The 22,818-nt window shown below is 35.2% G+C and overlaps 1 protein-coding gene across 1 annotated transcript in view; it reads left to right on the top strand.

Moving 5' to 3' along the window:
- Nucleotides 1-22,818, top strand: part of CDH9 (cadherin 9) — a 99,737-nt gene that overhangs the window by 48,390 nt on the left and 28,529 nt on the right. The window contains exon 3 of the mRNA XM_027657496.1: nt 2,716-3,010. Within this exon, the coding sequence (XP_027513297.1) occupies nt 2,716-3,010 (295 nt within the window). The remainder of the gene's footprint in view (nt 1-2,715; nt 3,011-22,818) is intronic.

The raw sequence follows: 22,818 nt of genomic DNA, 5'->3' as shown, positions 1-22,818 counted from the left end.
GTTGACCCTGGAATAGAAGCGGAGTTGCTCATCTGAGGAGTCAAAATGAGATTGTCAAGCTAACAGTATTTACATTCACAGCCTGATACTCATCTGCATCTGTATTCTTTTACCATATAGAACCTCTTTTTAACAGATGACCAGCTCTGTTCTAACTACAAGTTACGTTCTGTGAAAGATTCTTTAGGCAGCAGAACTGCCTGGGAAAAACATTTAGAAGGTTTTCAAAAATGAAATATATTACTACCACACTTTACCATATTAAAATATAATTCCAGATATAATTTCCAATAAAATACATATTATGTAATTATTGTTTCTCATAAAATCCCATGTATACTGTATATGACTATTTAAATAAAGAATTTAGCTTTCTGTTCTAAATCAAGACAAATTTAAAAATCTCATTCTACTTCCTACCACATTCTTTTATTTTTCAGTTCAGAACTGTGCAATATTTTCCTTCAGTAATGAATGTACAACTACTTAACTTTTGAGAACTTATATAATGTAAGCATGTACATGACTAATGTTAGTGCTATAAACAGTTTAATAAATTGCTGATTAGTCAGTGATGACTCATAGTGTGAAAATCAAGAAGTGCTTCCTTATATTAAGTGTTGAGAAAGGATGTTATTTTCTCAGAGGCTCCAACTTCCCTAAACCTTATGTTAAATTATTTCCCTTCTTCTTACCCATGGGATTGATCCCTCATGGTGTCCCTAGGCACGGTTCTTACTCTGGTTGAACCCTTGGCTGGCTGGCTGAGTAAGTTACGGGGGCACATAAAAACAAAACCATTGTAACAAATAACTGGACATTTTAAAGACTCAAAAAGAGCTGACTTGTCTTCATGAGAAAACTGAGTTCAGGTGGTATTCATCAATCCTAAAGATCTGATTCTTATTTGCACATTTTAAAAATCTTCTAACTCAAGAAAGAAGATAAAACCATCTTTAGGTCACAAGGTGAGGAATATCTCAACAAGAAGGAATGTGCACTGTTTCTGAGGAACATAAAATTCTCCTGTGTGACACAAGACAAAATCATCTGACTGAAAAAAATATGCTATATTTTGTAGTTGACATGTCTACTTTTTTTTGCTATATCAAATATGAATATAAGAATCAAATATTTTTCATGAACTTTGAAACTGATTACTTAATGCTCTGTAATCCGTGTCAAGATTCCCATAAGGTATTGAAGTTTATTTTCTCTGTATTGCCTGTAGAGCTGCAAGTTGATAGGAACATGGTTTTTTTGAGTGCTAAAGGCATGTTGTGTATAACTGTTTCAACCCACTGTTTGCAATCCTTATTAATTTTCATAGATATTTATTACATATATACTCTGATTATGCTAAGTGCTAAAACTGGGTGATCATCCCATCCAGCCTTACCTCTGGAAGCCCAAAACAATAACCAGATAATATTTGGTGACTAGTGTTACACTGCATTGTTAAAATAAAGGAAAAAATAAAGTGAAGAATTTGAACAAAATCCATTACAATCATTCTTCAGATAGGTAGAGTAATAAAAAATTTGCAATGGTTCATGAGGTAAACACTGGCAGGAGGGCAGAAACAAAGCAAAATGTGGCAAAAATAACTTACTGCTCTAGTGGCTATTTAGAGTCATACCTTTACTGATCCTGTATTTTCTGATACTGATACCTGATATTTTCTCGGGTTGATGATATACTATATTTTTCTACTCATAGAAGTAAAAAAATGCTGGGATAATGCTCTGTCCACATTTGATAAACACTCAGGTCACTGATCTGTGGCCAGATGTGACTATAAGCATACATCTAAGGAAAGCATCCTGCAGAAGCTTATAAAAAGGGACTGTGTGTCCCTGCAAATGAAATTAGAAGAATAGACTTCTGAAGAAGAGCATTATGTGAGAATTTCTAGTGCCTGTGTCAGCTTCAGTGGCTTGTTTTGTCTTTGGTTTCAGACACTTTTTCATAATGGTGCTGTATGGAAAAATAACCAGTGCCTGTAAGTTCACAGTGACGGTGTTTTGAACCCTTAACAAGAGATGGAGTAGGAAAAGGACTGTTAAACCCCTCTTTATCCTTTGAAAATTTACCTCCTAGTGTTCTTGAAAATTGTTTCTCCTGTGTGGGGAGGACTAGAAGGAAAAAAATAATTAACTGAGGTAAGATGTTCCTAAAGGAAAAAAAAACGAAAGGAAGACAACTCGAAACATAAATTACTTTAATCAGAACAGTTATAGGTGATTTGTGGAAGTTCAGAAGCTCTAATCCTTAAAATCCATTTCTTCTATGTTGTTTCAAGTTAACTGGTTGCCTTATCAGCAACCAATAAATGGCAAGGCAAGGATTATTTACCTGGGAGTTCTACACCCCCTGTCATCTTCAAAAAGGTGAGTTCTGGTCATTTCTTGTCAGACTGTTCAAAGAAATATAATTTTTTGGTTTTAGTTGGTCATTTTAAATACTATTCCAATATATTCCAATTAAATACTATTCCAATACATCCTCTTGTGTCCTTATGAGTTTGATAAGAGCTATTTTTTGTGTATTACTGAGTCTAAAATTTTCAATTTTTCCAACAGTGAAACAGAAGATAACCACTACTGACCCCAATTATAGTCAAGATTGTACAGACTTATTCATATATCCTGAATTATTTGGTCTGTAATAATAATACATATATTTATAGAATTCTTCTTTTCTACCTCTCTGAAGCTACACACTGACCAAGATAAAGGAGATGGAAATTTAAAATACATATTAACAGGAGATGGGGCTGGCAGTCTGTTCATTATAGATGAAAATACAGGAGATATTCATGCTGCAAAGAAATTGGACAGAGAAGAAAAGTCCCTGTATGTGCTACGTGCCAAGGCTATAGACAGAAAAACTGGAAGACAAGTGGAGCCAGAGTCTGAATTTATCATTAAAATCCATGATATCAATGACAATGAACCAAAATTCACCAAGGACATGTACACCGCCAGTGTTCCAGAGATGTCTGGAGTCGGTAGGTAAAAACTTATCCTTATGTAAAATACAAATGCGTTTGAGCTGATTTGGAACTTACAAGTAATTTTATTTGAGACACTTACTACTAGCTTCTCTGAATATCCATGGAACAATTTCTGTTGCCAGTAACGTATCAGAAATGATTGGTTTCTGCTTTTATTCATTTGTTTGATCTTCATCCACTTTTTAGTTCTATTTCCATGCTATAAACTGCTCTTTTAAGACCAGGAGAATCATCAAGGAAATGGAGCATATACGGTTGTCTTATCGGTTTTGTTGCACCTGAGAATATCACTTACATAAAATGTATCATCTTTGTATTTTGAAGTATAAGTTTTGAAAAACTTCTGTACCTTTAGACACAAACAACTTTAAACGTCTAAGTATGTAAATCAATTCATATATCAAAATGATTCAAAATATATTCCTACGAATGTATTTTTTTCATTATTTTTTGTCTTTGGTGTCAATATTGATTGTTGTGGTGATGGTAGTGTTTGGGTTTTTTTTAATATGGACTTGTCTTTTTGGTCATGACTTTTTTGATACCATATGAAATCTGTCCCCAGAGAACAAACTGGTTTTGTCTCAAAAATATTTGTCTTCATGGGTAAAAACTTACTGCTGCACTGAAAAATAAAGATGTGGAGTTACATTAGAAGTTCTTTGAGAAATATAACATAAAAGGAAAAGTAATTGTCTGAGTTTTGTTTAAATATAAAAAGTCATAGATAATATTCACCAGCACACATTCATCAGAAGTTATCATGATTGCCTAAGTGCTCCACTCTCTTGCAGCTGAGACAGTCTCTTTGAAAAGATGAGTAAGCATAAAATACATAGGCTAAGGAAAACAATTACAGATAAATTCTTAAGAGTTATTTATTTGTCATGAGTTATTGTAATGGTTTGCAAAATCAGTCCAGGATGATGGCAATGCTAAGAGAAATAATAAAATACCCATTTACTCTTGTGATTATTATGCATATTTGTAAAATAATTTCCAGAAGTTGATAATTATCTCTGAGAGTAGTAGAAGTAAAACAGAACAGGAATTTATTCTATAATTGTGACACTATAAAATATTATTTTAAAAAATAAAATATTGTATATTTAGAAAATATTTTATAGTAATAAAATCTTATTTTATAATAATGAGAAGGGAACACTTACACTACTACGTGTAATGAGAAGAGTCCAAGTATGCTTCTTTTAAAGATACATGGAAAATAGAGAAACTCTTTCCATTCAGAGTTTTCCCTGCTGATAATCACTGAAAGAAAAATTTTGTCAGTACATCTGTCATATGTAATTTGAAATATATTTTTAAGGAAGGAACTCTCTGGGAAGAGATCGGACAGAAAAGATGATGGCTATGTTTAATGTTATCCCTTAGTTCAAGTTCATTAGAGTAAATGGAGACACATGAATAAAAGAGAACCAAATAAAATCCAGTGCTTTGGCACTGCCTGAGAAATATAAAGTCTATGACATGTCTATATTTGATGAGGAGGATGACAGTATATGTACTTTAAGTTGAGAAAGTGTCCACAAAAGACCCAAGTAAAGGTGAGTTATACTGTGAAGAAGAGTTTATATCCTTTTACTCGGGAAAAAGGATATAAACAATAAAAAATGCCTTTTGGTTTCCAATATGAAGGCAAAAATAGAGATCTGAGTTATTCTTTTCTCAACATTTCCATTTAGGGATATAAAAACTACACTGGAATGGGAAGTCTTAGTGTGTGAATTTGAATGAGTAAAAGTAGTTTTATAATTTATTTAAGTGGAAGAGAACAAGAACCAAAATCCAGACCAGTCCATTCTAGAAACAGACATTCTATGTTGCTGAAGTCAGTCATAAGAATGCTAATTCAAGAGTCAGGATGTACATACAAGTAAATAAGGATTATGCACATATATATTCCTTTTTGGAGTCTCTTTATTCTGTTCGTCCAGATAAGGAAGTGAATGCTCTAACTGCAGAAAGAAGCTTAAATAGAAGCCTAAACTCTAGTTTTTTAAGGCAGATGGGCCAAACTTTTAGTTTGTTTGGTACTGTAGAATTTAAAATTGAATTTGATGTTGTAGAGTTGCGGTAATTAAGCCATAGAATGATAAAATTATAGAATATCCTGTGCTGGAAGGGAATCTCAGGGACATTGAAGTTCAAATCCTGGCCCTCCATGAGACAGCCCCAAGAATCACAACATGTTCCTGAGAGCATTGTCCAAACACTCCTTGAACTCTGTCAGGCTTGGTGCTGTGACCACTTCCCTGGGGAGCCTGTTCCAGTGCCCAACCATCCTTTGGGTGAAGAAATTTTTCCTAATATCCAACCTAAACCTCCCCTGACACAATTTCAGGCCATTCCCTCAGGTCCTGCCACTGGTCACCACAGAGAAGAGATTGGTGTCTGCCCCTCCTCTTCCCCTCACAAGGAAGTTGAAGACTACAGTGAGGTCTCCCCTCAATCTCCTGTCTTCCAGGCTGAACAAACCAAGCGACCTCAGCCACACCTCATACGACTTCCCCTCAAGGCCCTTCACCATCTTCATAACCTTTCTTTCAATGCTTTGGACACCTCTCTAATGGTGTCCAAAGATGCTAATTTCTGTCTTTCTAATTTCTTTCTTATATTATGACACACAAAACTGCACATTATTTGAGATGAGGCTGCAGAGTACAGCAGGAAAATCACCTCCTTTGACTGGTTGGCAGTGCTGTGCTTGATGCACCCTAGAAAACGGATGGCCCTCCTGGCTGCCAAGTCATGAAGTAAAAACAAAGTGAAAAATTATTGATTGAGCAATGCATATTAGGGCTGTTGCTGCTGTGAAAGTAAGTACAACTGAAAGAAAAGGACAGAAAATACAGTGAAAGATGAAACAAAAGCAAAAAAAAGAAAGAAAGAGAAAGAAAAAGAAAGAAAGAGAAAGAAAGAAAGAGAAAGAAATTACTATGTATATGTTATATACATTTTAAGAAATAGATATACTCATGATAAACAAGTCAAAAATCTGTGGGAAAAACCCAGTTTATTCCAATTCTTTACCTCCTCCCAATTTTCTGTCTCAAAATGCAATTTTTTCTTGACTATTATATTTATTATGTTTGCCGAGTCCAACAAATACGACAGCAGATATTTATGAAAGCTCAGAGAAATGTCACAAAGATTGATAAATTGAAGAGGAATCTTCACTAGCAATGTTTCCAGCTGCATGTATATCTGTTATTCAAATTGCATATCATACTATGTACTTCTCAGTGTGTTACTGACTGTTTCTTGGAATAAGTATGTCTAAAGCACACAAGGGAAAATGGTAAATCAACACCTTTGACAGAATGTGTGATTTTCAGTACCAGTGAGCAAATCTCAGTCATGTTTAACTAGTTTGGTTGTAAGAAGAGTGAAAGCATAACATGGATTTTCAGCACAACCTATTCAAGCCTGGGGGAAATACAAATGCTTATTTGTGCACTAGTTTGTGCAGCCATCAAGCTATAAATAAATTAGCCTTGCTATGTCTAAATGAGATCCAGTCCACCATTTACCTAAAATGATGTGTAGCAAATTTAGTACTGGAAACAGTCAAAGCCACTGAACTGGGCTGACTGCAGTGGCATTTCAGATAAATGTTATGGAAATGATCACATTAAATGTTCACAGTGGTATTAGCTTAAAAAGTTAAATGAGAAAGTTAGTTTAAAAGATTCTAAAACTCAATCATATGGAATTCTCATTAAAAACATCTACTGTACTGAAGAACTGGAGTGTAATAACTGCTATAGATATATTTTTGAAGAATAGTGGAGTTGACTGGAAGAATCCTGAGATTTATGTCAGATTTTGTAAATTAATTCAATAAAAAATATTTCCAAGAATGGAGAAAAAAAGTCAAGAAAGACCCATAAAGGTTAATCAAAACATAATATAGAAAGTAAATTTACAAGACATTCATATTTTAAATTGACGGAATACAAAAATTGTAAAGTACAATCTTTATCGCAATGAAGAATACATGGATTTGAAGCATGATCTATTCTGATTTGCCTATCAAAAAACATGAAAACTTCAGAGAAGCTAAATACATATTTTGCATCATGAGAATAATCTTTTAATTTCCTCTTCATGTAGAAGGAAAAGTACAGCCTTGATCTACTAATTTCATCTTCAAGGTTTACATGAGTGTAAATTATGGTCCAAGTATTTTTCCAAGTGCAACATAATTGCTAAAAAAACCCAAAATAAAATAAAATAAAAACTAACATCACATTTCATGTTGAAAAACACTTATTAAGAAATTTTTAAAAAGGGAGGTTAGCAATGAGATGTCCTGTAGAATTCAATCCCTTTTGGCACCAGGATCAGTATTACATCTTCTGTACCTTCTTTGTTAATTTTTATCTCATTAAGCATCTTTAACATGTAGCTGATGAGTACTTCACAACATCTTTTTAATCTTTACATTTATCTTATTAAGAGAAGGGACAACATCTAATTTAACTTAGCAGTCATTTCTTCAAACTTAACTGCTTCTTTCTAGATTTTATGGATCTAACCAAAGACATCTAACATAGTTCAGGATTTCTACATGACAAGATTTTTATAAGTATAGAGGAGCTTATTTTAAATGGTTAAATTTAGAACATGTAACTTTTCCATTATACTACTTTTATTGAAAATAGAATACAAGAGGTTTTCATTAGCTGATCAATGAGATTTGATGCAAGAATGTTATATATGAAATATAAATGTGGCCATTTTTATCTCAGGCATACAGGATTATAGCCTGATTAAACAGGCCTTGTATTTAACATCTACTCTAAATAAAATATATATATATATATAAAAGACATATACACTAAGAAAAAGAGAAATGAAATTGCAGTAAAACACACAGGGTAAAATATATTAACATTACCATTTTTCTTACTGTGCTATTGTCTGTGAGCACAGTATTATATACAGAAACAACAATTATACAATTATTCTCTTAGAAGTTCTATTATCATTGTTCATTTTTTTCTATAGTATCTCTTGGGAATCTATAATCATCACAACTACTACTGCATTTAAGTAAGACTACACTCCATTCTGATATTATTTTTAGTTACATCATGTTTTCAGCATCACATAATCATAAACATATTTTTCAAGAACAGTTTGTTCCTTTGTATAGGAAGATCTTGTAAAAACAAGTACACCTTACGGTAAAAAAAAAAAAAAAGAAAGAAACTGAGCCAAATGCAATAACCATTACATTTTCTATTTTTGAATTTGCTTATGTCAGTAACCATTAATCTACAGATGTGTATAAACAACTAAAGGGATGCAGCTTTCATCTTTCATGTTTCAGCAGGAAATAATTATATTTTCTCCTCTGCATATTTTCCCTGTTTTCAGATGTTTATAAAAAGAAGCTATGAATGACTGTCTTTGACACAAGCTTATGAAAACTACTTTGCTAACTTGCAAAATTTCAAAATGCTAATTGTTAATCTGCACTCTATTTTAAAATGAATTATTGAGCTAGCTTTAAGATAAAGATATATTTCAAATAAATATTTTATTTGAAAACTTCATATTCTACGTTCTGCCACTAAAATATAAAATTAGAATTCCTTTTAGTCAAAATAGGCATGACAGCATAAATCCAGGAGCTAGAATACTTCCTATATTTGTTTTTGTATTTACCACTAGAATTAAAGAATTTCAAAACCTCTAAAGCTGTTAGAATCTGCATACAGTTAACTTTTATATAAGCAGATTTTTTTTCTTAATTTATGTTCTTTATTATTTTCTTACAAGAAAAAAATCCCTTCAAAAAAATAAATAAAAAAATAAAATAAGGGTTCAATGCCCAGTAACATTTTCTTTAAACCATCAAGGTGAAAAAGTCATAAACCTCTTTTTGTTAAATAGCTAAAAATATGCATGTTTCCAGGATGTTTTCCAAGAACTTCGGAGTATCTCTTTTGTTTTTTTTTTTTCTTTCAATTTTGATCATGCATTCTGTTAAGGACGTATAGAATTTTTATTTACAATGGGCTTGCACTACATTTTCATTAGGAAAATGTATAAAAGGATTTTACATTTGGCATGAGGAAGAAGTCTTTCATAGTAGTATCACAGGGTGCTCTAGAAATTCAAATGTTCAGGGAATAAAAGATAATCATTGGAACATCAAAGAAATCTTATTTAGATCATGAATATTTTTGCTTTAAATTATTCTATCATTTGTCTATACATTTATCTATGTATATAATACAGATAGCATTTTCTTAACAAGAAGGATGTCTACTCAACAAGCAACTTATTGCATCTCTGATACTTTAAAGAGGTTATTTTGAATTTGTACAGCTCTGCTGATTTCAAGCTGGATGTTACATAAGTGATAGGATCTCCCTGTATGGTCTTCACTTCATGATCAATGTATATACTCTCTGCAATATTCAAATATCCATTTACAACTACTATTATTTTTTGTTACCGACTGAAGGTAAAATAAACACCTAAAATATAATATAAGCAATCACATAAAAAACTAATATGTATATATTGTGTATATCACATAATCATAGAATGGTTTTGGTTGGAAGGGACCATAAAGATCATCTAGCTCCTCCTTCCCTGCCATGGGCAGGGGCACCTTCCACTAGGTTACTCAGAGCTCCATCCAGCCTGGCCTTGAACACTCACAGGTCAAACTTCTCTGGTCAACTTGTTCCAGGTCCTCACCACCCTCACAGTAAAGAATTTCTTCCTAATATCTAGTCTAAACCTGCACTTTTTCCGTTTAAAACCATTTCCCTTGTCACATAACTACATGCTCTTGTAAATATTCTTTCTCCCTCTTTCTCGTTGTCCTCCTTCTGGTACTGGAGGGTGGCATTTAGGTCACCCAGAAGCTTTCTTTTCTCTAGGTTGAACAATTCCAATTTTCTTAGCCTTTCCTCAGAGAAGCCTTTCCTCGTGCTAATCATTTGGTGGCCCACCTCTCAACTTGCTCCAACAGGTCAATGCCCTTCCTGTGCCGGGGGCCCCAGAGCTGGTTGCAGCACTGCAGGTGTGTTCTCACCAGAGCAGAGTAGAGGGACAGAATCACTTCACTCTCCCTGCTGACCACACTGCTTTTAATGCAGTCCAGGACACTTTTGGCTTTCTGGGCTGCAAGTGTACATTGCCAGCTCATGTCCAGCCTCTCATCCACCAGCAGCCCCAAGTCCTTCTTGGCTGCTTTTGACCTGTTCATCCCTCAGCCTGTATTGATACTACGGGTTGCCCTGACCCAGGTGCAGCACCTTGCACTTGGAATGTTAATCGTCATGAGATTCCCATGACCTCACTTCTCAAGTTTGTCCATGTCCCTCTGGATGGTATCCAGTCTTTCAGATATGTCAACTGCAACACTCAGCTTGGTGTCATCTACAAGTGTGCTGAGGGTACACTCAATCCCTTTGTCTATGTCATCAATGAAGAAACTAAATAACACTGGTCCCAGTACAGATCCCTGAGGGACACCACTTGTCACTGATGTCCACTGGGACTCTAAAACATTGACCACTGCCTTCTGGATGCGACCACCCAATGAATTCCTTATCCACCAAACAGTCCATCCATCAAATCCACCTCTTGCCAGTTTTGAGAGAAGGATGTTGTGGGGGACCGTGTCAAAGGCTTTACAGAAGTCTTGATAGATAACATCTGTAACCCTTCCCTTGTTCACTGATGCAGTCACTCCATCACAGAAGGCCACTAGCTTGGTCAGGTAGGACTTGCCCTTGATGAATTCATGCTGGCTGTCTTGAATCACCTCTCTGTCCTTCATGTACCTTAGTATAACTTCTAGGAGGATCTGTTCCATCATCTTCCCATGCACAGACATGAAGCTGACAGGCCAGTAGTTCCAAGAGTCTTCCTTTCTACCCCTTTTAAAGATGGGTGCAATGTTTCCCCTTTTTCAGTCATCTGGGACTTCAGCTGACTGCCATGAATTTTCAAATATCATGGAGAGTGGCTTGGCAACTACATCAACCAATTCCCTCAGGACTCTGGTGTGTATCTTATTGGGTCCCATAGGCATGTATATTTGGGTTCCTCAGGTGGTCAACCTGATCTTTATTTACAGTGGGAAGCACTTTGCTTCTCCAGTCCACATCCTACTATCCATCCTGTCGAGACATGTGGGAAGAGTGGTTATCCTTGAAGACTGAGGCAAAAAAGTTGTTGTGTACATCAACCTTTACCTCATCCATTGTTACTGGTTAACCAGTGTTGTTTATCAGCGGGGGTAAACTTTCTTTGACCTTCTTTTTCTGGTTAATATATCTGTAGAAACCCTACTTTTTATTCTTTGTGCCCCTTGCCAAGATCAGTTTCAGCTTCGTCTTGAACTTCCACACCCCTGCACAACTGTATTTCATCATTATCCTCTTCCCAGGTTACCTGTCCTTGTTTCTACTGCATGTGCATTTACTTCTTTCCCCTTAGTTTGACCAGCTGTTCTCTACTCAGTCATGCTGGTCACTTGCCTTCCTTGCTTGTTTCTTGCTCCTGGGAATTGCTAGCTCTTGTGCTCTATGGAATATTTCCATAAAGATCTGCCAGCTCTGTTCCACTCCCTTGACCCTGAGGGCAGCCTTTCACAGGATCCCACTGACTATCTTCCTGAAGAGCTGAAAATATACTTTCCTAAAGTTCAGTGGCCTAACTTTACTCCTTACCTGACCTACATCCCTCAGAACTGCAAACTCTGCCAAAACACAATCACTGCAGCCCAGGCTGCCTTTGATTTTTATAAACCTAATTAGCTCACTTTCCTTGGTGTCCAACAGAACCCATAACACACCCCTTCTGGTAGGCTTGTCTATTATCTGGCTCAAAAAGTTATCCTTCACGCATTCGAGGAGTCTCCTGGATTGCCTACAGTTTACCATGCTAATTTCCCAGCAGATGTTGGGATGGTTGAACTCCTCCAGAAGGACAAAAGCCCGTGAGTGCAATGGTTCCTGTAGCTGGACCGAGTAGACTTCATCAGTAGGCTCCCTCGATCAGGCAGCCTGCAATAGATGTGGGTCACAAGGTTCCCTTTGTTGCCTTGGTCTCTGATTCCTACCCACAGGCTTTCAACCTGCTCATGGCTGTTCTTCTGAAACAGCTTTTCACACTCAATCCACTTCTTTACGTAGGGGACAATACCTCCCCCTTTATTTCTTCCCCTGTCTCTTCTGTGCAGTCTGTAGCCATCAATAGTTGCACTCTAATAATGGAATTTATCCCACCACGTTTCAGTAATAGCAACTAGGTTATAGAAGCATGGTGGCTTTCAGCTCCTCCTATATCTCATCCATGCTGCCTGCACTACTCTAAAGGAACCTCGTCTGGGCTGTCAAGTATGTTGCCTTCCTAGAGGCACACCACTTAATTCCTTTGAGATATTTCACTGGTGTTTCCCTCTTGGCTTCTGTTTACCTCCGGAGTCCATATCTCATCTCCGTAGGAGTGCAAGTGTGCTCCAGTGTAGCTGGCATACTTCTGAGTCACCCTTGCTAGCACCCTACCCCTTTAATCTTTGCATCTTATCCCACAGCTTGCTCAGGGCAAGCCTGATATCTGTGAAGGTAAAGAGGAAACTTAAGTAAATAAATCATGTTTATAAAATTTGGGAAATTTCTGATAAGTCATCAGGAATACCATCTTTTCTTTGAAGTTTATGTAGAATGTATTAATGTCACACTTGAAAAAATTGAGAGACACCGAAAATTCAGAAAAGTGAGGAACATAAGATTTAACAAGATTCAATGTAGTGCTTCTGAAGAATTCAAATAATTTACAAATTTAAGATTTACAGAACATTTTAATATTGCAGATAAGATCTCAAGCTAGAGACAAAAGAAATGGCTCTCTTTTTCTCCTTTTGGTCTCTCCGCTCCCAGGTGTTCTGTCTTATACCTTTTCCACTGTCTCTGTGAATTCAAAAGAAGAAAGTTTAAGCAGCTAAATCATCATAAAAGTGAGTTGTTGAAGGTCAATGTTCCTTTTCTGCTACTCTTGTTCCCTAGTTCAGATCACATGAGGTTAAATGCCAGAGCTGGTGCTAGGGAAGTGGCAAGAGTGTGCAATGTATAGCAGGTAAAAGCAGGAGAGAGTTTTTCATCTAACAGCATCAAACTTCAGCTAAAGGATCACTCGACATATCTATTTTTCTTCAGCTCCAAATCCCTGTAATCTTTTTGTTTGTTTGTTTTTTGGAAGGGGAGTGGAAGGAAGTTTGGTTTCTTATTGAAACACCACAATTCTGGGACAGTACATTGGGAAAATCAGAAGCATTTACTCACCCATTGTGAGTAACAACTCACCTATGGTGCTATGAGAAATTGAGGTTTTGTAGAAGCGCTGTCAGCAAGTAAAAGTAGCTAGTGTTTGCTGTTAACATAGAAAAGCATAAATAATTTTCATATGTCTGTCCTGTGAGAACTGAGCCACTGTCAACTCATTGTAAGTGTGTGACCTACTGTGAGAGTCCTTAGACCTCCACCTGCTGACCCTTCCTTATGTTCTGGTCTAAAGTGTTTCTCATAGGAAGAAATAAGATGACAGCAGTTTAAATGCAGCAATTAGTAAGCAGGATGGGTGACTTTTAAAGCACTGTATGGGACTTTGGGATTTGTCAGCTGGTTAATCTAAACTTTGGAGATGTATCTTTAAGCTGACCACAAACTCTTAACTTCCCACCAATTAGTAGAAGACTAGAAAAGTTCTGCTTCATAAATATGTCTTATTGTGTTCAGCTACTACAGCAATGGACATTGCAGTGCCTTGGAGTGACAGTTTCCTTGCCAAGTGGAATTTTCAGGCCTGGGCTATGTTAAATATGCCTCCCCTTTATATCACTCTGAAATGATTCAGTGTAACACTGTTTGTCTGGCTACTTTATTGCAACAAATTTATAATTTTTCATTATCTGTGTACATTGAAAACAAAACAAAATGGGAAAAAAAAACCCAAAACCACATACACCAAAAAAACTCCCAGTAACAAAATAACCAGAGACCTGCACCTCTCTAAATTAGAGCCTGGAATTAGCATTAAAAGTTCTTGTCCCATACTTACGCTAAACATTTTTTGACACATCAATTTTTCTTAATTTTATTTCATTAGATTTTCAGCTATAACACTATAATCTCTGAACAGAAGCATAGTGGATCTGGATTCTTTATATCAGCACTTTTGCTCATACTACAGTGCAATCCAATGGGATACATTTTGCATCATTAGAGATGCTGTTCCTCTTATACAATGATATTGTCCCTCTGATAAGGTCCTTCCATCTTTCATGACTTCACATCTGAAAACTAAAAATCTCACTGGCATTCTGAAACTATTAAGGAACAGTCATGTTGCTTCAGCCAATATGTATACCTCTTAATATGAACATACACACTTTTACACATCCTTTGATATAAACATGTTACAAATCACAGCCATGTGCAACCTGTTTTCAGAGCCACAGTAAATAGAGTTCCTATACATGATGCCAGTTTACAGATAACTAATTTATTCCCTTGTGAGCTTTTGCAGCTACCAGCCACCAAATTATTTTCCTTGTTTTGAGAAAAAGTATACAAGTTGCAGTGAGCCCCTTCTCACATTTATGGGACCATACTGAAACCTGCAGCAATTGAACAGCTCATACTAAGGACTGGCACTAATTAACAGCACTCATATTAGGAACACTTGTGTCTTTATCAGAAGGAACATGTCAAACAGAGGCATACGTATGTTATATCCTTCTTTAAAACTAAAATATGGCAGATATTAAATTAAACAGGTTAGTAGTGGAGAGGAGTTAATCTGTTGTCTAAGGACAGATTTTTACCTTAAAAGTGCTAATGTTAATGTCATGATTTATATCACGTTGATGCACAGGGTTCTTTCCTGACACCATGTAATGAAGCCCTTTGTGCAGTTTTGGCTGTTTGAAAAAATTCTTGCTCTTCATTTAAATGATTTTTGAGAATGGGATTTCTCAATATTGGTTCTGTAGTTGACTGGGAAGGCTGTTCACACAGATTTAGGTCAAGAATTGTAATTAACTAGATATAAGGTAAACCTGTTTGAGAATTGATTATATATAGCCATAAAAGATATTTACAAACTACACCGAGAAATATAATTTCTTTTTTTATTATTTTTTTGTTAAATAATTTTTTTAAATCAAAGTACATCTGGGATGCTCACTTAGTATAATCTACTGAACACAGAATATTTTCAGTTGTTTATAAAAGGAAAAACAGCCTTCTGAATGCTCGAATATACATTTTAGTTGCTAACATTATGTGACTAAGTGTAAAATTTCAGGGATTTACTTTTGTATTTTCTTTTTAATCCTACTAACACATATATGCATCTATTTTAAAAGTAAACCACAAAGCTAGGGTTGTTTCTGTGGTTTTGGTTTGGTTTGATTTGGTTTGCTTTTGCATACCACATTTCTCTATAACTTCTAAGTATCTCTAAAATATATAAATAAGATATAATGCATCATATTTGGGTGCATGATAAAACATATTTTTTCTAATACAGTATAAATTAAAGTAATTAATCATTAAACACAGAGTAAAATGTACAGAAAGATGCTTTGACATAATTTCAATCTTCCAAAGAGGTAGTAGTCTCATCAAACAGATCAATCTGTAACAAAACAAAGGTCCAGACTCAACTCTTTGTTTATCCTGTACACCTCTTTTTGTGAGCTATCCCCCTCCAACCTAATCCTTAATTTTAGTAGAGTCACTGAAAAATTAAACCTTTATCTCATGTGAATCTTAATTATTAGAACCACTTCTTTTACAAATGATTTAGCTGCAGCATACCAGCAGCCTAAGAGTAGGAAGATCAGAAAAGGAACATTACCTGTCCCCAAGAAGTCAACTATTTGCCTTAGCAGATATACCTTAGCAGATTTGCCTTTACAGAAATAGAAAGACTATGAAATCTCTGCTCATAATGGATACACTATTAATAAATAAGTAAATTTATCACTTAAAATGTGCTTATATATGTATATACAAAAAGATATGTGTATATATGTTACATAAACATGACATTTTTAAACTTAAATTGTTAAAGTAAGTATGAGAATTTATTACAATTTTTTAGCAACGTAGATGATGAATTATAGACAGTTACTGCATGTGTTGTTTCTTAGTCCAATTAATAATCAGCTTTAATTCTGTTATACAACAGTGTTTTTCTTTTTGCCAATCATATAGTCATTTTGGAAATTTTCTGTACTATACGCACCCTTCACAGAGTCAAGAAAATGAAGGAAAAAAAAAGCCTTATCCTGGATTAACCTGTCTAAGTCCTGCCTATTTGAAAACTACTTTGTATTATTCCCACTGATACTCATCTGTTACTAAGTACGTGGAACAAGATGGGTTACCGCATTTCTCTTGGAAATCACTATATTTTTCTCAATGTCTTGCAAAATGCACATCTGCAAGTTTTCACAATGGCAGCAATCCTGATGTTCACATTTATTTTATTATCTGCTATCTCGCCAAGTGCCTGAGAACAGTTTCCAGAATAGCTTTTTCCTACAACCTCATAGATGTGTGACACTGTGAAATTAAGATCAAACATGTTTAAGATCTGTATAAGTATTAGTTTTATTCCTTATAGAAGTTGTTCGTATTTTCATATTTAGAATATATTGCTCACACTTAATTGACACAAATGAAAATACCCCATCAAAGCAGAACAAAACAGCTTAATGTCCTCTGAAGTATGTACACATGCATGAATATCTTGCATTTAACTGTCAATAAAACCCAGATTCTCATCAAAGCTTCCTGTCAGAAAGCCAACTTAATAACAGTTATTTCATTCCGCTCCAAGGCAAATGATAAATAACCTGTGATAAATAAGGCTATGTACACAGTATACAGGAGATGTAAACAAAAAATTGAAAGGTTTATTTCCTCATAAAGTCAAAATATGTGACAGTTGCGAAAAAACCCCAAACAAACAAACAGCACCTAAAGGAGAGACACCTCTTTAGCACACAGAGGTGGTTAAGAGAGAGGAAAGGAAAAAAATGTACCTACATATATATAATTACATCTGTATTTACTTTTATATACCCATGAAAGCTCTAGAAGTGTTTTACTTTTGTCTAAAAATGGTACTTTAACTGATGTAATTTTAAAAAGCAAACGACAGAAATAACCCTGAAATTTGCTTCCTTTTCTTTGCTTTAGACTCCATGTCTCTTCAAAATTATAGGTCTTTATTCTTATTTTCACAGATGACATCACAGTATCTAAACATGACAGTAGCAAGAGATTTTCATGAATCACATATTATAAAATAATCCAAATTTGGGGTTTCAATAATAACTTCATTAACTACATTTTTATGGAAAATTACTATTTTCCACAGCTGTATTAATATTTAAAGAGACAAACTTTATCCAAGAAGGATTTCCCACAGATGACAAAGATGACCCCAAGTAAAATAAATATAGGACCAGCCTATAGTGTTAAAAATAATTGTTTACAATCTCATAGTCATAATAGAGATTCACATATGATTCTAAAATGCTTCTGTTTGCAGAGCTGGCAAAAGGTAGAAGCTCCCTAAAGGTTTCTCTTAATTTGTATTGTAGATAAATTTTGAAGACGCAAATGAGAGTAAGCTTCTAGTTCCCTTTCATAAATAGAAATCCAGAGCTAATAAGTAAATGTAGAAGCTGAGCTCAGAAAAGGACAAAATAAAAAATAAGTACAAAAAGTTAACTTGTTCCTTCTCAAAAAAAAAATAAAAAAATAAAAAAAATTCATAAACTTCTATGTGTTGCATTGTAAAATAAATAACATTATAGGAATGTATTCTTTTACGCTTTTTTTTTTGTGTTTTTTTTTTAATTGAGAACTTTACGAATTGTATGGAGGACTACAAGTAACTTCTTTTGAGAAAAGGGCAAAGCAGAAAGTGTCTTAAAGTTGTACTACATGAACAAAGGGAGCTAATAATAAATAATATTCCTATGATTAATTAATTATTTTCTAAATTAAAAATTATAAATAGAACTAAAACCTTCTCTGGAAGTGTTGGCTAGGAGATTTTTAACCAGTAGATAATCATGCTGCAACCTTTATGAACTACTGCTTTGTCTAATGGAATCAACAGGGACAAGTTCTTCCTATGTTTATCATAAAAGTAGCTGAAAGTTTTTTCTCTCTGTTGGAGTATTCCAGAAATTAAGATGGGGCAAAGGATGAAAAATATTAGCTCTCATCTTATAAAAGGAAGCAAGTAGTGGAGTTGTGATTTACCTGTCATGGAGAATAGTTGAAAGGTCCCACAGCTGGCCCATTTCCACGTACTCTATAAAAGCATTGTGGTCAGATTGGGAGTAACCAATGTAATTAAGTGCCATATTATAGAATTACTTGTTGCTCCTTCAACATGCTGATTTCATTAGACACTGTTTCTAGATGGAACAACCCTACCATATGCATAGCAGCTTCAGGTCCAGAAACATGCTACTGGTGGTATTCATCATTATTTTGAATAGAAATTTTGAGGATTATTCAGTGATTATTTTTCTGGATTTCTTTCCCCATCCACGGCGTGGGGCTGGCCCAGTTCTAGTTCCATTTCCATCTGAAGAACCATTGAGACGCTTTGAGGGATGGGGAAAGGAAACTCCAGGGGTATCCCAGGACTTTTTCAGGCCCTGAGCCTGGAGGGGAGAGGTGCTCCCCCCTCCCCCCCGCACGTGGCCCCATGGCCGGCAGGGAGACAGGTCACAGGACACCGGGCGTGGAGAGGAGGCAAGAGAGAGTTTATTGTGGGGGATGTTACATTTATAGGGTTTAGGAGGATTCACAGAGTAACCAATTAGAAGTCTCAAGGGGCTCACAGGAACACCCAATCACAGGAAGAGGTTAACAAAGGCCAATGGGAGACACCTCAGGACACCTTCCCAGGACATTCCTGATAACACGGGGGGGTGCATGTGTTTGCCAAGACACCACCAAAAGCCATTTTAAAACCTGTTTAAACCACTGTTTTCCCATATAATGCAGGTTTAATGCTACATATTTTAATTTTGGGGTTTAGTTAATTTTTAAACATGGACTGTAGACATTTATTCTGCTTAAAAGAAGTGTGTTTTCTAATTGTAAGTATGTACACAATATTGAACAAAATGAAGAGGACTTCTAAGATGTAGTTCGTTTATTATGGACGGCAGATCACTTTATACTGTACCTCTTTATTCACTAGAAAATGCAATGTGAAAGCTAATCTACATCAACACTTAAAAGAGTCTGACTACTCTTTTCTCTGTTTCATCTCTGACATTTGATTGCACCAGTATTACTGTTTCAGGAAAGAGTAAAAGACTTTATGGTGAGAAGGAGGAAAAGGAGCTTCACAAAAGAATAAACTTAGAGTTGTTCATCCACCAATCCTTCAAATTATTCCTAATTTTTTTTACTGTTTCCCACTTGTTAGTGCATATATAATGCTTTTCAAATTCTCATGCAGGGTATCTGATACACTTCACAGTTGTAATTACTGCCAAAAGAAACCTAAGTTACTGTATCAAGGTACTGAACAGCTGGAGGATGAGGGCTAGAGGCTTTGTTCAGTTTTAGCAGTTCTTTTCTAGTTCAAATTTTGACATTATTTTACAGCAGTATATGTATTGTATTCACTGGAAAATGCAGCATTTCAGGCAAATTATAGACAGGTCAGATTATAGTTTAGTCATATTGCACCTTTCTATGTAGTGAGATAATCATTAGCAGGTAGTTACTTCTTTAATGCAAAATTTGATAACATAGTTTAAAAAGGGACTTTGTCATCGAAAAGGAAACATCAAACAAAACCCAAAACCTTCAAAATGCAGCACACACAAAAAACTATAAGCATTGTTTCCCCATAATGTTTACAAAATAAATAAGACTGTTTCTGAAGTAAAACTGCATAGAAATAGCATCTTGTATTTCTGAAATGGGTGGTAAGGTCCACCTGCTTTTAATGCTTGTCTTTCTTACATCTCTCACAATTTACTTTTGGTCAAATTAGCAGGGGTTACAGTGACTGTTTACATACACCACAGTGGTGCAAAGTTTGTGATTCCTGTATGGAAGATCAGTGGACATTGAAATTCAAGGTACAGTACCAATTTGCAGTAGCTGGCATATCAGCTGACTTCTCAATCAGACATTTTCTGAGACAATATACACAAGACGTATTTTCAAATGAACCTAAGTTTCACCTCATATCTATGCAGTAGACTAGTAAAAATAAAAATTAATCATTTATTACATGTCCTTTTTATGTCACCTTTTTGCATCCGCTTTTTTTTTTTTCCTCCTTTTTTAGATATTTCTTCTCAATCTATACGGTTGAACTACATTCTAAGGTCCTTTCCAATTTACTGTTGTTGTGTTATTACTTTTTTTGAGTCTGGTTCCTCAGGTTCTTTATTTGTTCTAAGTTGGTTTCATTTTTTTTTTTCTCAGTAATGGTCATTTACTCCTCTTCTAGTGTTAGATTATTCATCTATTTACCTGTTGACACTTGCTCCTTTTCTGCTTTTACTCTTTCCTTTCCTTTGCTCTATGAAATCTTTCATGTTACCAACCTCCTGTCCTTTTCTGCACCGAAGGAAGAGCAGTCTAGTGAAAGCTCCACTAAATTGTGGTCATGTACAGAAGAGCAAAGTTCACTTTGCAGTGAAGTTGAAATTCCTTCAGCTTCCAAGGTAGATTTGTTTTGCAATCAAAATATGAGAGTTGTAGCTCAACTTTATTTAGCCCTGCCTTTTGTATACAAAGTAGTCAGAAGTGAAGTCATCTAACTGATGTGGTAATGAGATCCTTGATGGTGAGTCCAATGTTTTTGGGTTTGGGTGGTGCCATCTAGCTCCTATTGCATAATGTGTCCAGTTCATTGCCTAAGCACAGCCTACTATCTGGAGAGAACAATCTGCTCACAAAGAAGAAGGTAGTTTAACATCTCTTAGTTTCTGTAGCTCACTTAAAATTTTACTTATGTCTTCAGCAGGGTTATCTCCATAGTATACCTGCATAATCATTGGAGCCTTATTGTCTGAGCAAACTACCTGTCCACTCATTTTATTTAGGCTTCTAGCCGTACAAAATTCCTTATTCCAGAGGTTTTTCAGAGCTCATCCAAATCTTTTTTGCTTGTAAAAGTAATCCTCTTCTGAAATCTTCCCTCTGTAAATAAACTTGACGAACAGCAGATTGTCACTGCGCTTGAAAACAGGAACCAAGCACAAGAGTTTCTCCTTTAGGGAGATAAAGTCCTTCCTGCCTCTTCACTTGCCCCAGCTGGTCTTCTATTTCTGAAAATGAAACAGACTTTCTGCACATGCACAGACAAAACTTCTCTGTAAAACCCAGAACTTTTAAATAATTGCCAATTTTGACAGAAGTTGACTTGAAAAAAAGAATAGAAATGAAGCTGTCTCATAATGTAAGAGACATCCTGTTTCAGTGTTTTCAGATTTTTTTTATTTCCAAATTATTTTTGAATGCTTTATATCAGAAGGCCAAAGTCTAAGCCTTTTTATTTTTCCTTAAAATGAGAATTTTTAATTGTTCTGAAATCCTACTTTTATAAAAATGTCAGAATCAAAATGCATTTTGAAGTTACAGCATTGCCTTTTGTAAAAAAATTGACATGGTTCTGAATGATATTTAAATCACTATCTGTCATTTTTTGATCCAATATTCATGGTGGTGTCTTGAAACATACATTACTAACAACATAATCTGCTCATTTTCTTCACCCAAGATTGAGAATACTGTTCAAAATGAAGGTTACAGAACAAGTTATCAGTAAAAATAGCATTTTCCAATAGAGGTATATATATTCTTCTGATTGGCAGAATTCATGTCAACCAAAGGAGCCAAGTAGGAACACGAGTTGCATGCTGAACAGCATGACTTCATATGAAAATGTAGCAAAATGTGTTCCTCTCATCTAGTGGAAAACCTCTTTTGCACTACAACAATACTCTTCAGCCTATTTACTTCAGTGTTGCGATGCACTCTGGTGTCATGCTGGAAGACCTAATTATACCTGTGGGACTCTTTCAAACACAGTACAAAGGATGGAAAGTATTTTAAGCATAATTTATAAAAAACATTCTCATTTCAAATGTTGCGGGTTTTTTCAAATTTATGTCTCACTCCTCATAAGTTCTAGTAGCCTGTGTTAGCGACATTCAGTTCTGACATTTGAATTATATTGTCCTAGATATGGAGTGATGCTCTCTCTAGCTCATTTTTCCTTTTTGGGCTCTACATTCTGACATGAACATACATCAATACATATAAACACATAAACACACACGCACCAACACTACTTTCACAGATTTAGCATAGATTTACCTTCTCTCAGGTTACCTTCACAATTACCCTTCTGCATTTTTCTGCCCTTACATTGGGACCCCATACATCACAGATATGTTATCAAAGTGCTTGAGCTTCCAGACTCAAAGCAAAGAAAAAAAGGGGGGGAAATGCTGATGTTATAGCACTCATGAAGCTTGGTAAATTCAACACATACAGCAAACTCCTATTTCTTACCTACTGTGTGCAGATAGAGAATCTTTGAGAGACAAAGCCACTAAAATGATCAATAAACTATGTTAAAAAAGTATCGAGAATTTGTCGAAACAAATAAGAAAGAAAAAGAGAAAGAAAAAAGAAAAAGAAAAAGAAAAAGAAAAAGAAAAAGAAAAAGAAAAA

This window comes from Corapipo altera, unplaced genomic scaffold, assembly GCF_003945725.1.
Source record: "Corapipo altera isolate COAL_440 unplaced genomic scaffold, ASM394572v1 66, whole genome shotgun sequence".
Classification (NCBI taxonomy): domain Eukaryota; kingdom Metazoa; phylum Chordata; class Aves; order Passeriformes; family Pipridae; genus Corapipo; species Corapipo altera.
Note: the sequence above shows the minus strand (reverse complement) of the source record. Positions and strands in the feature narration are given on the sequence as shown.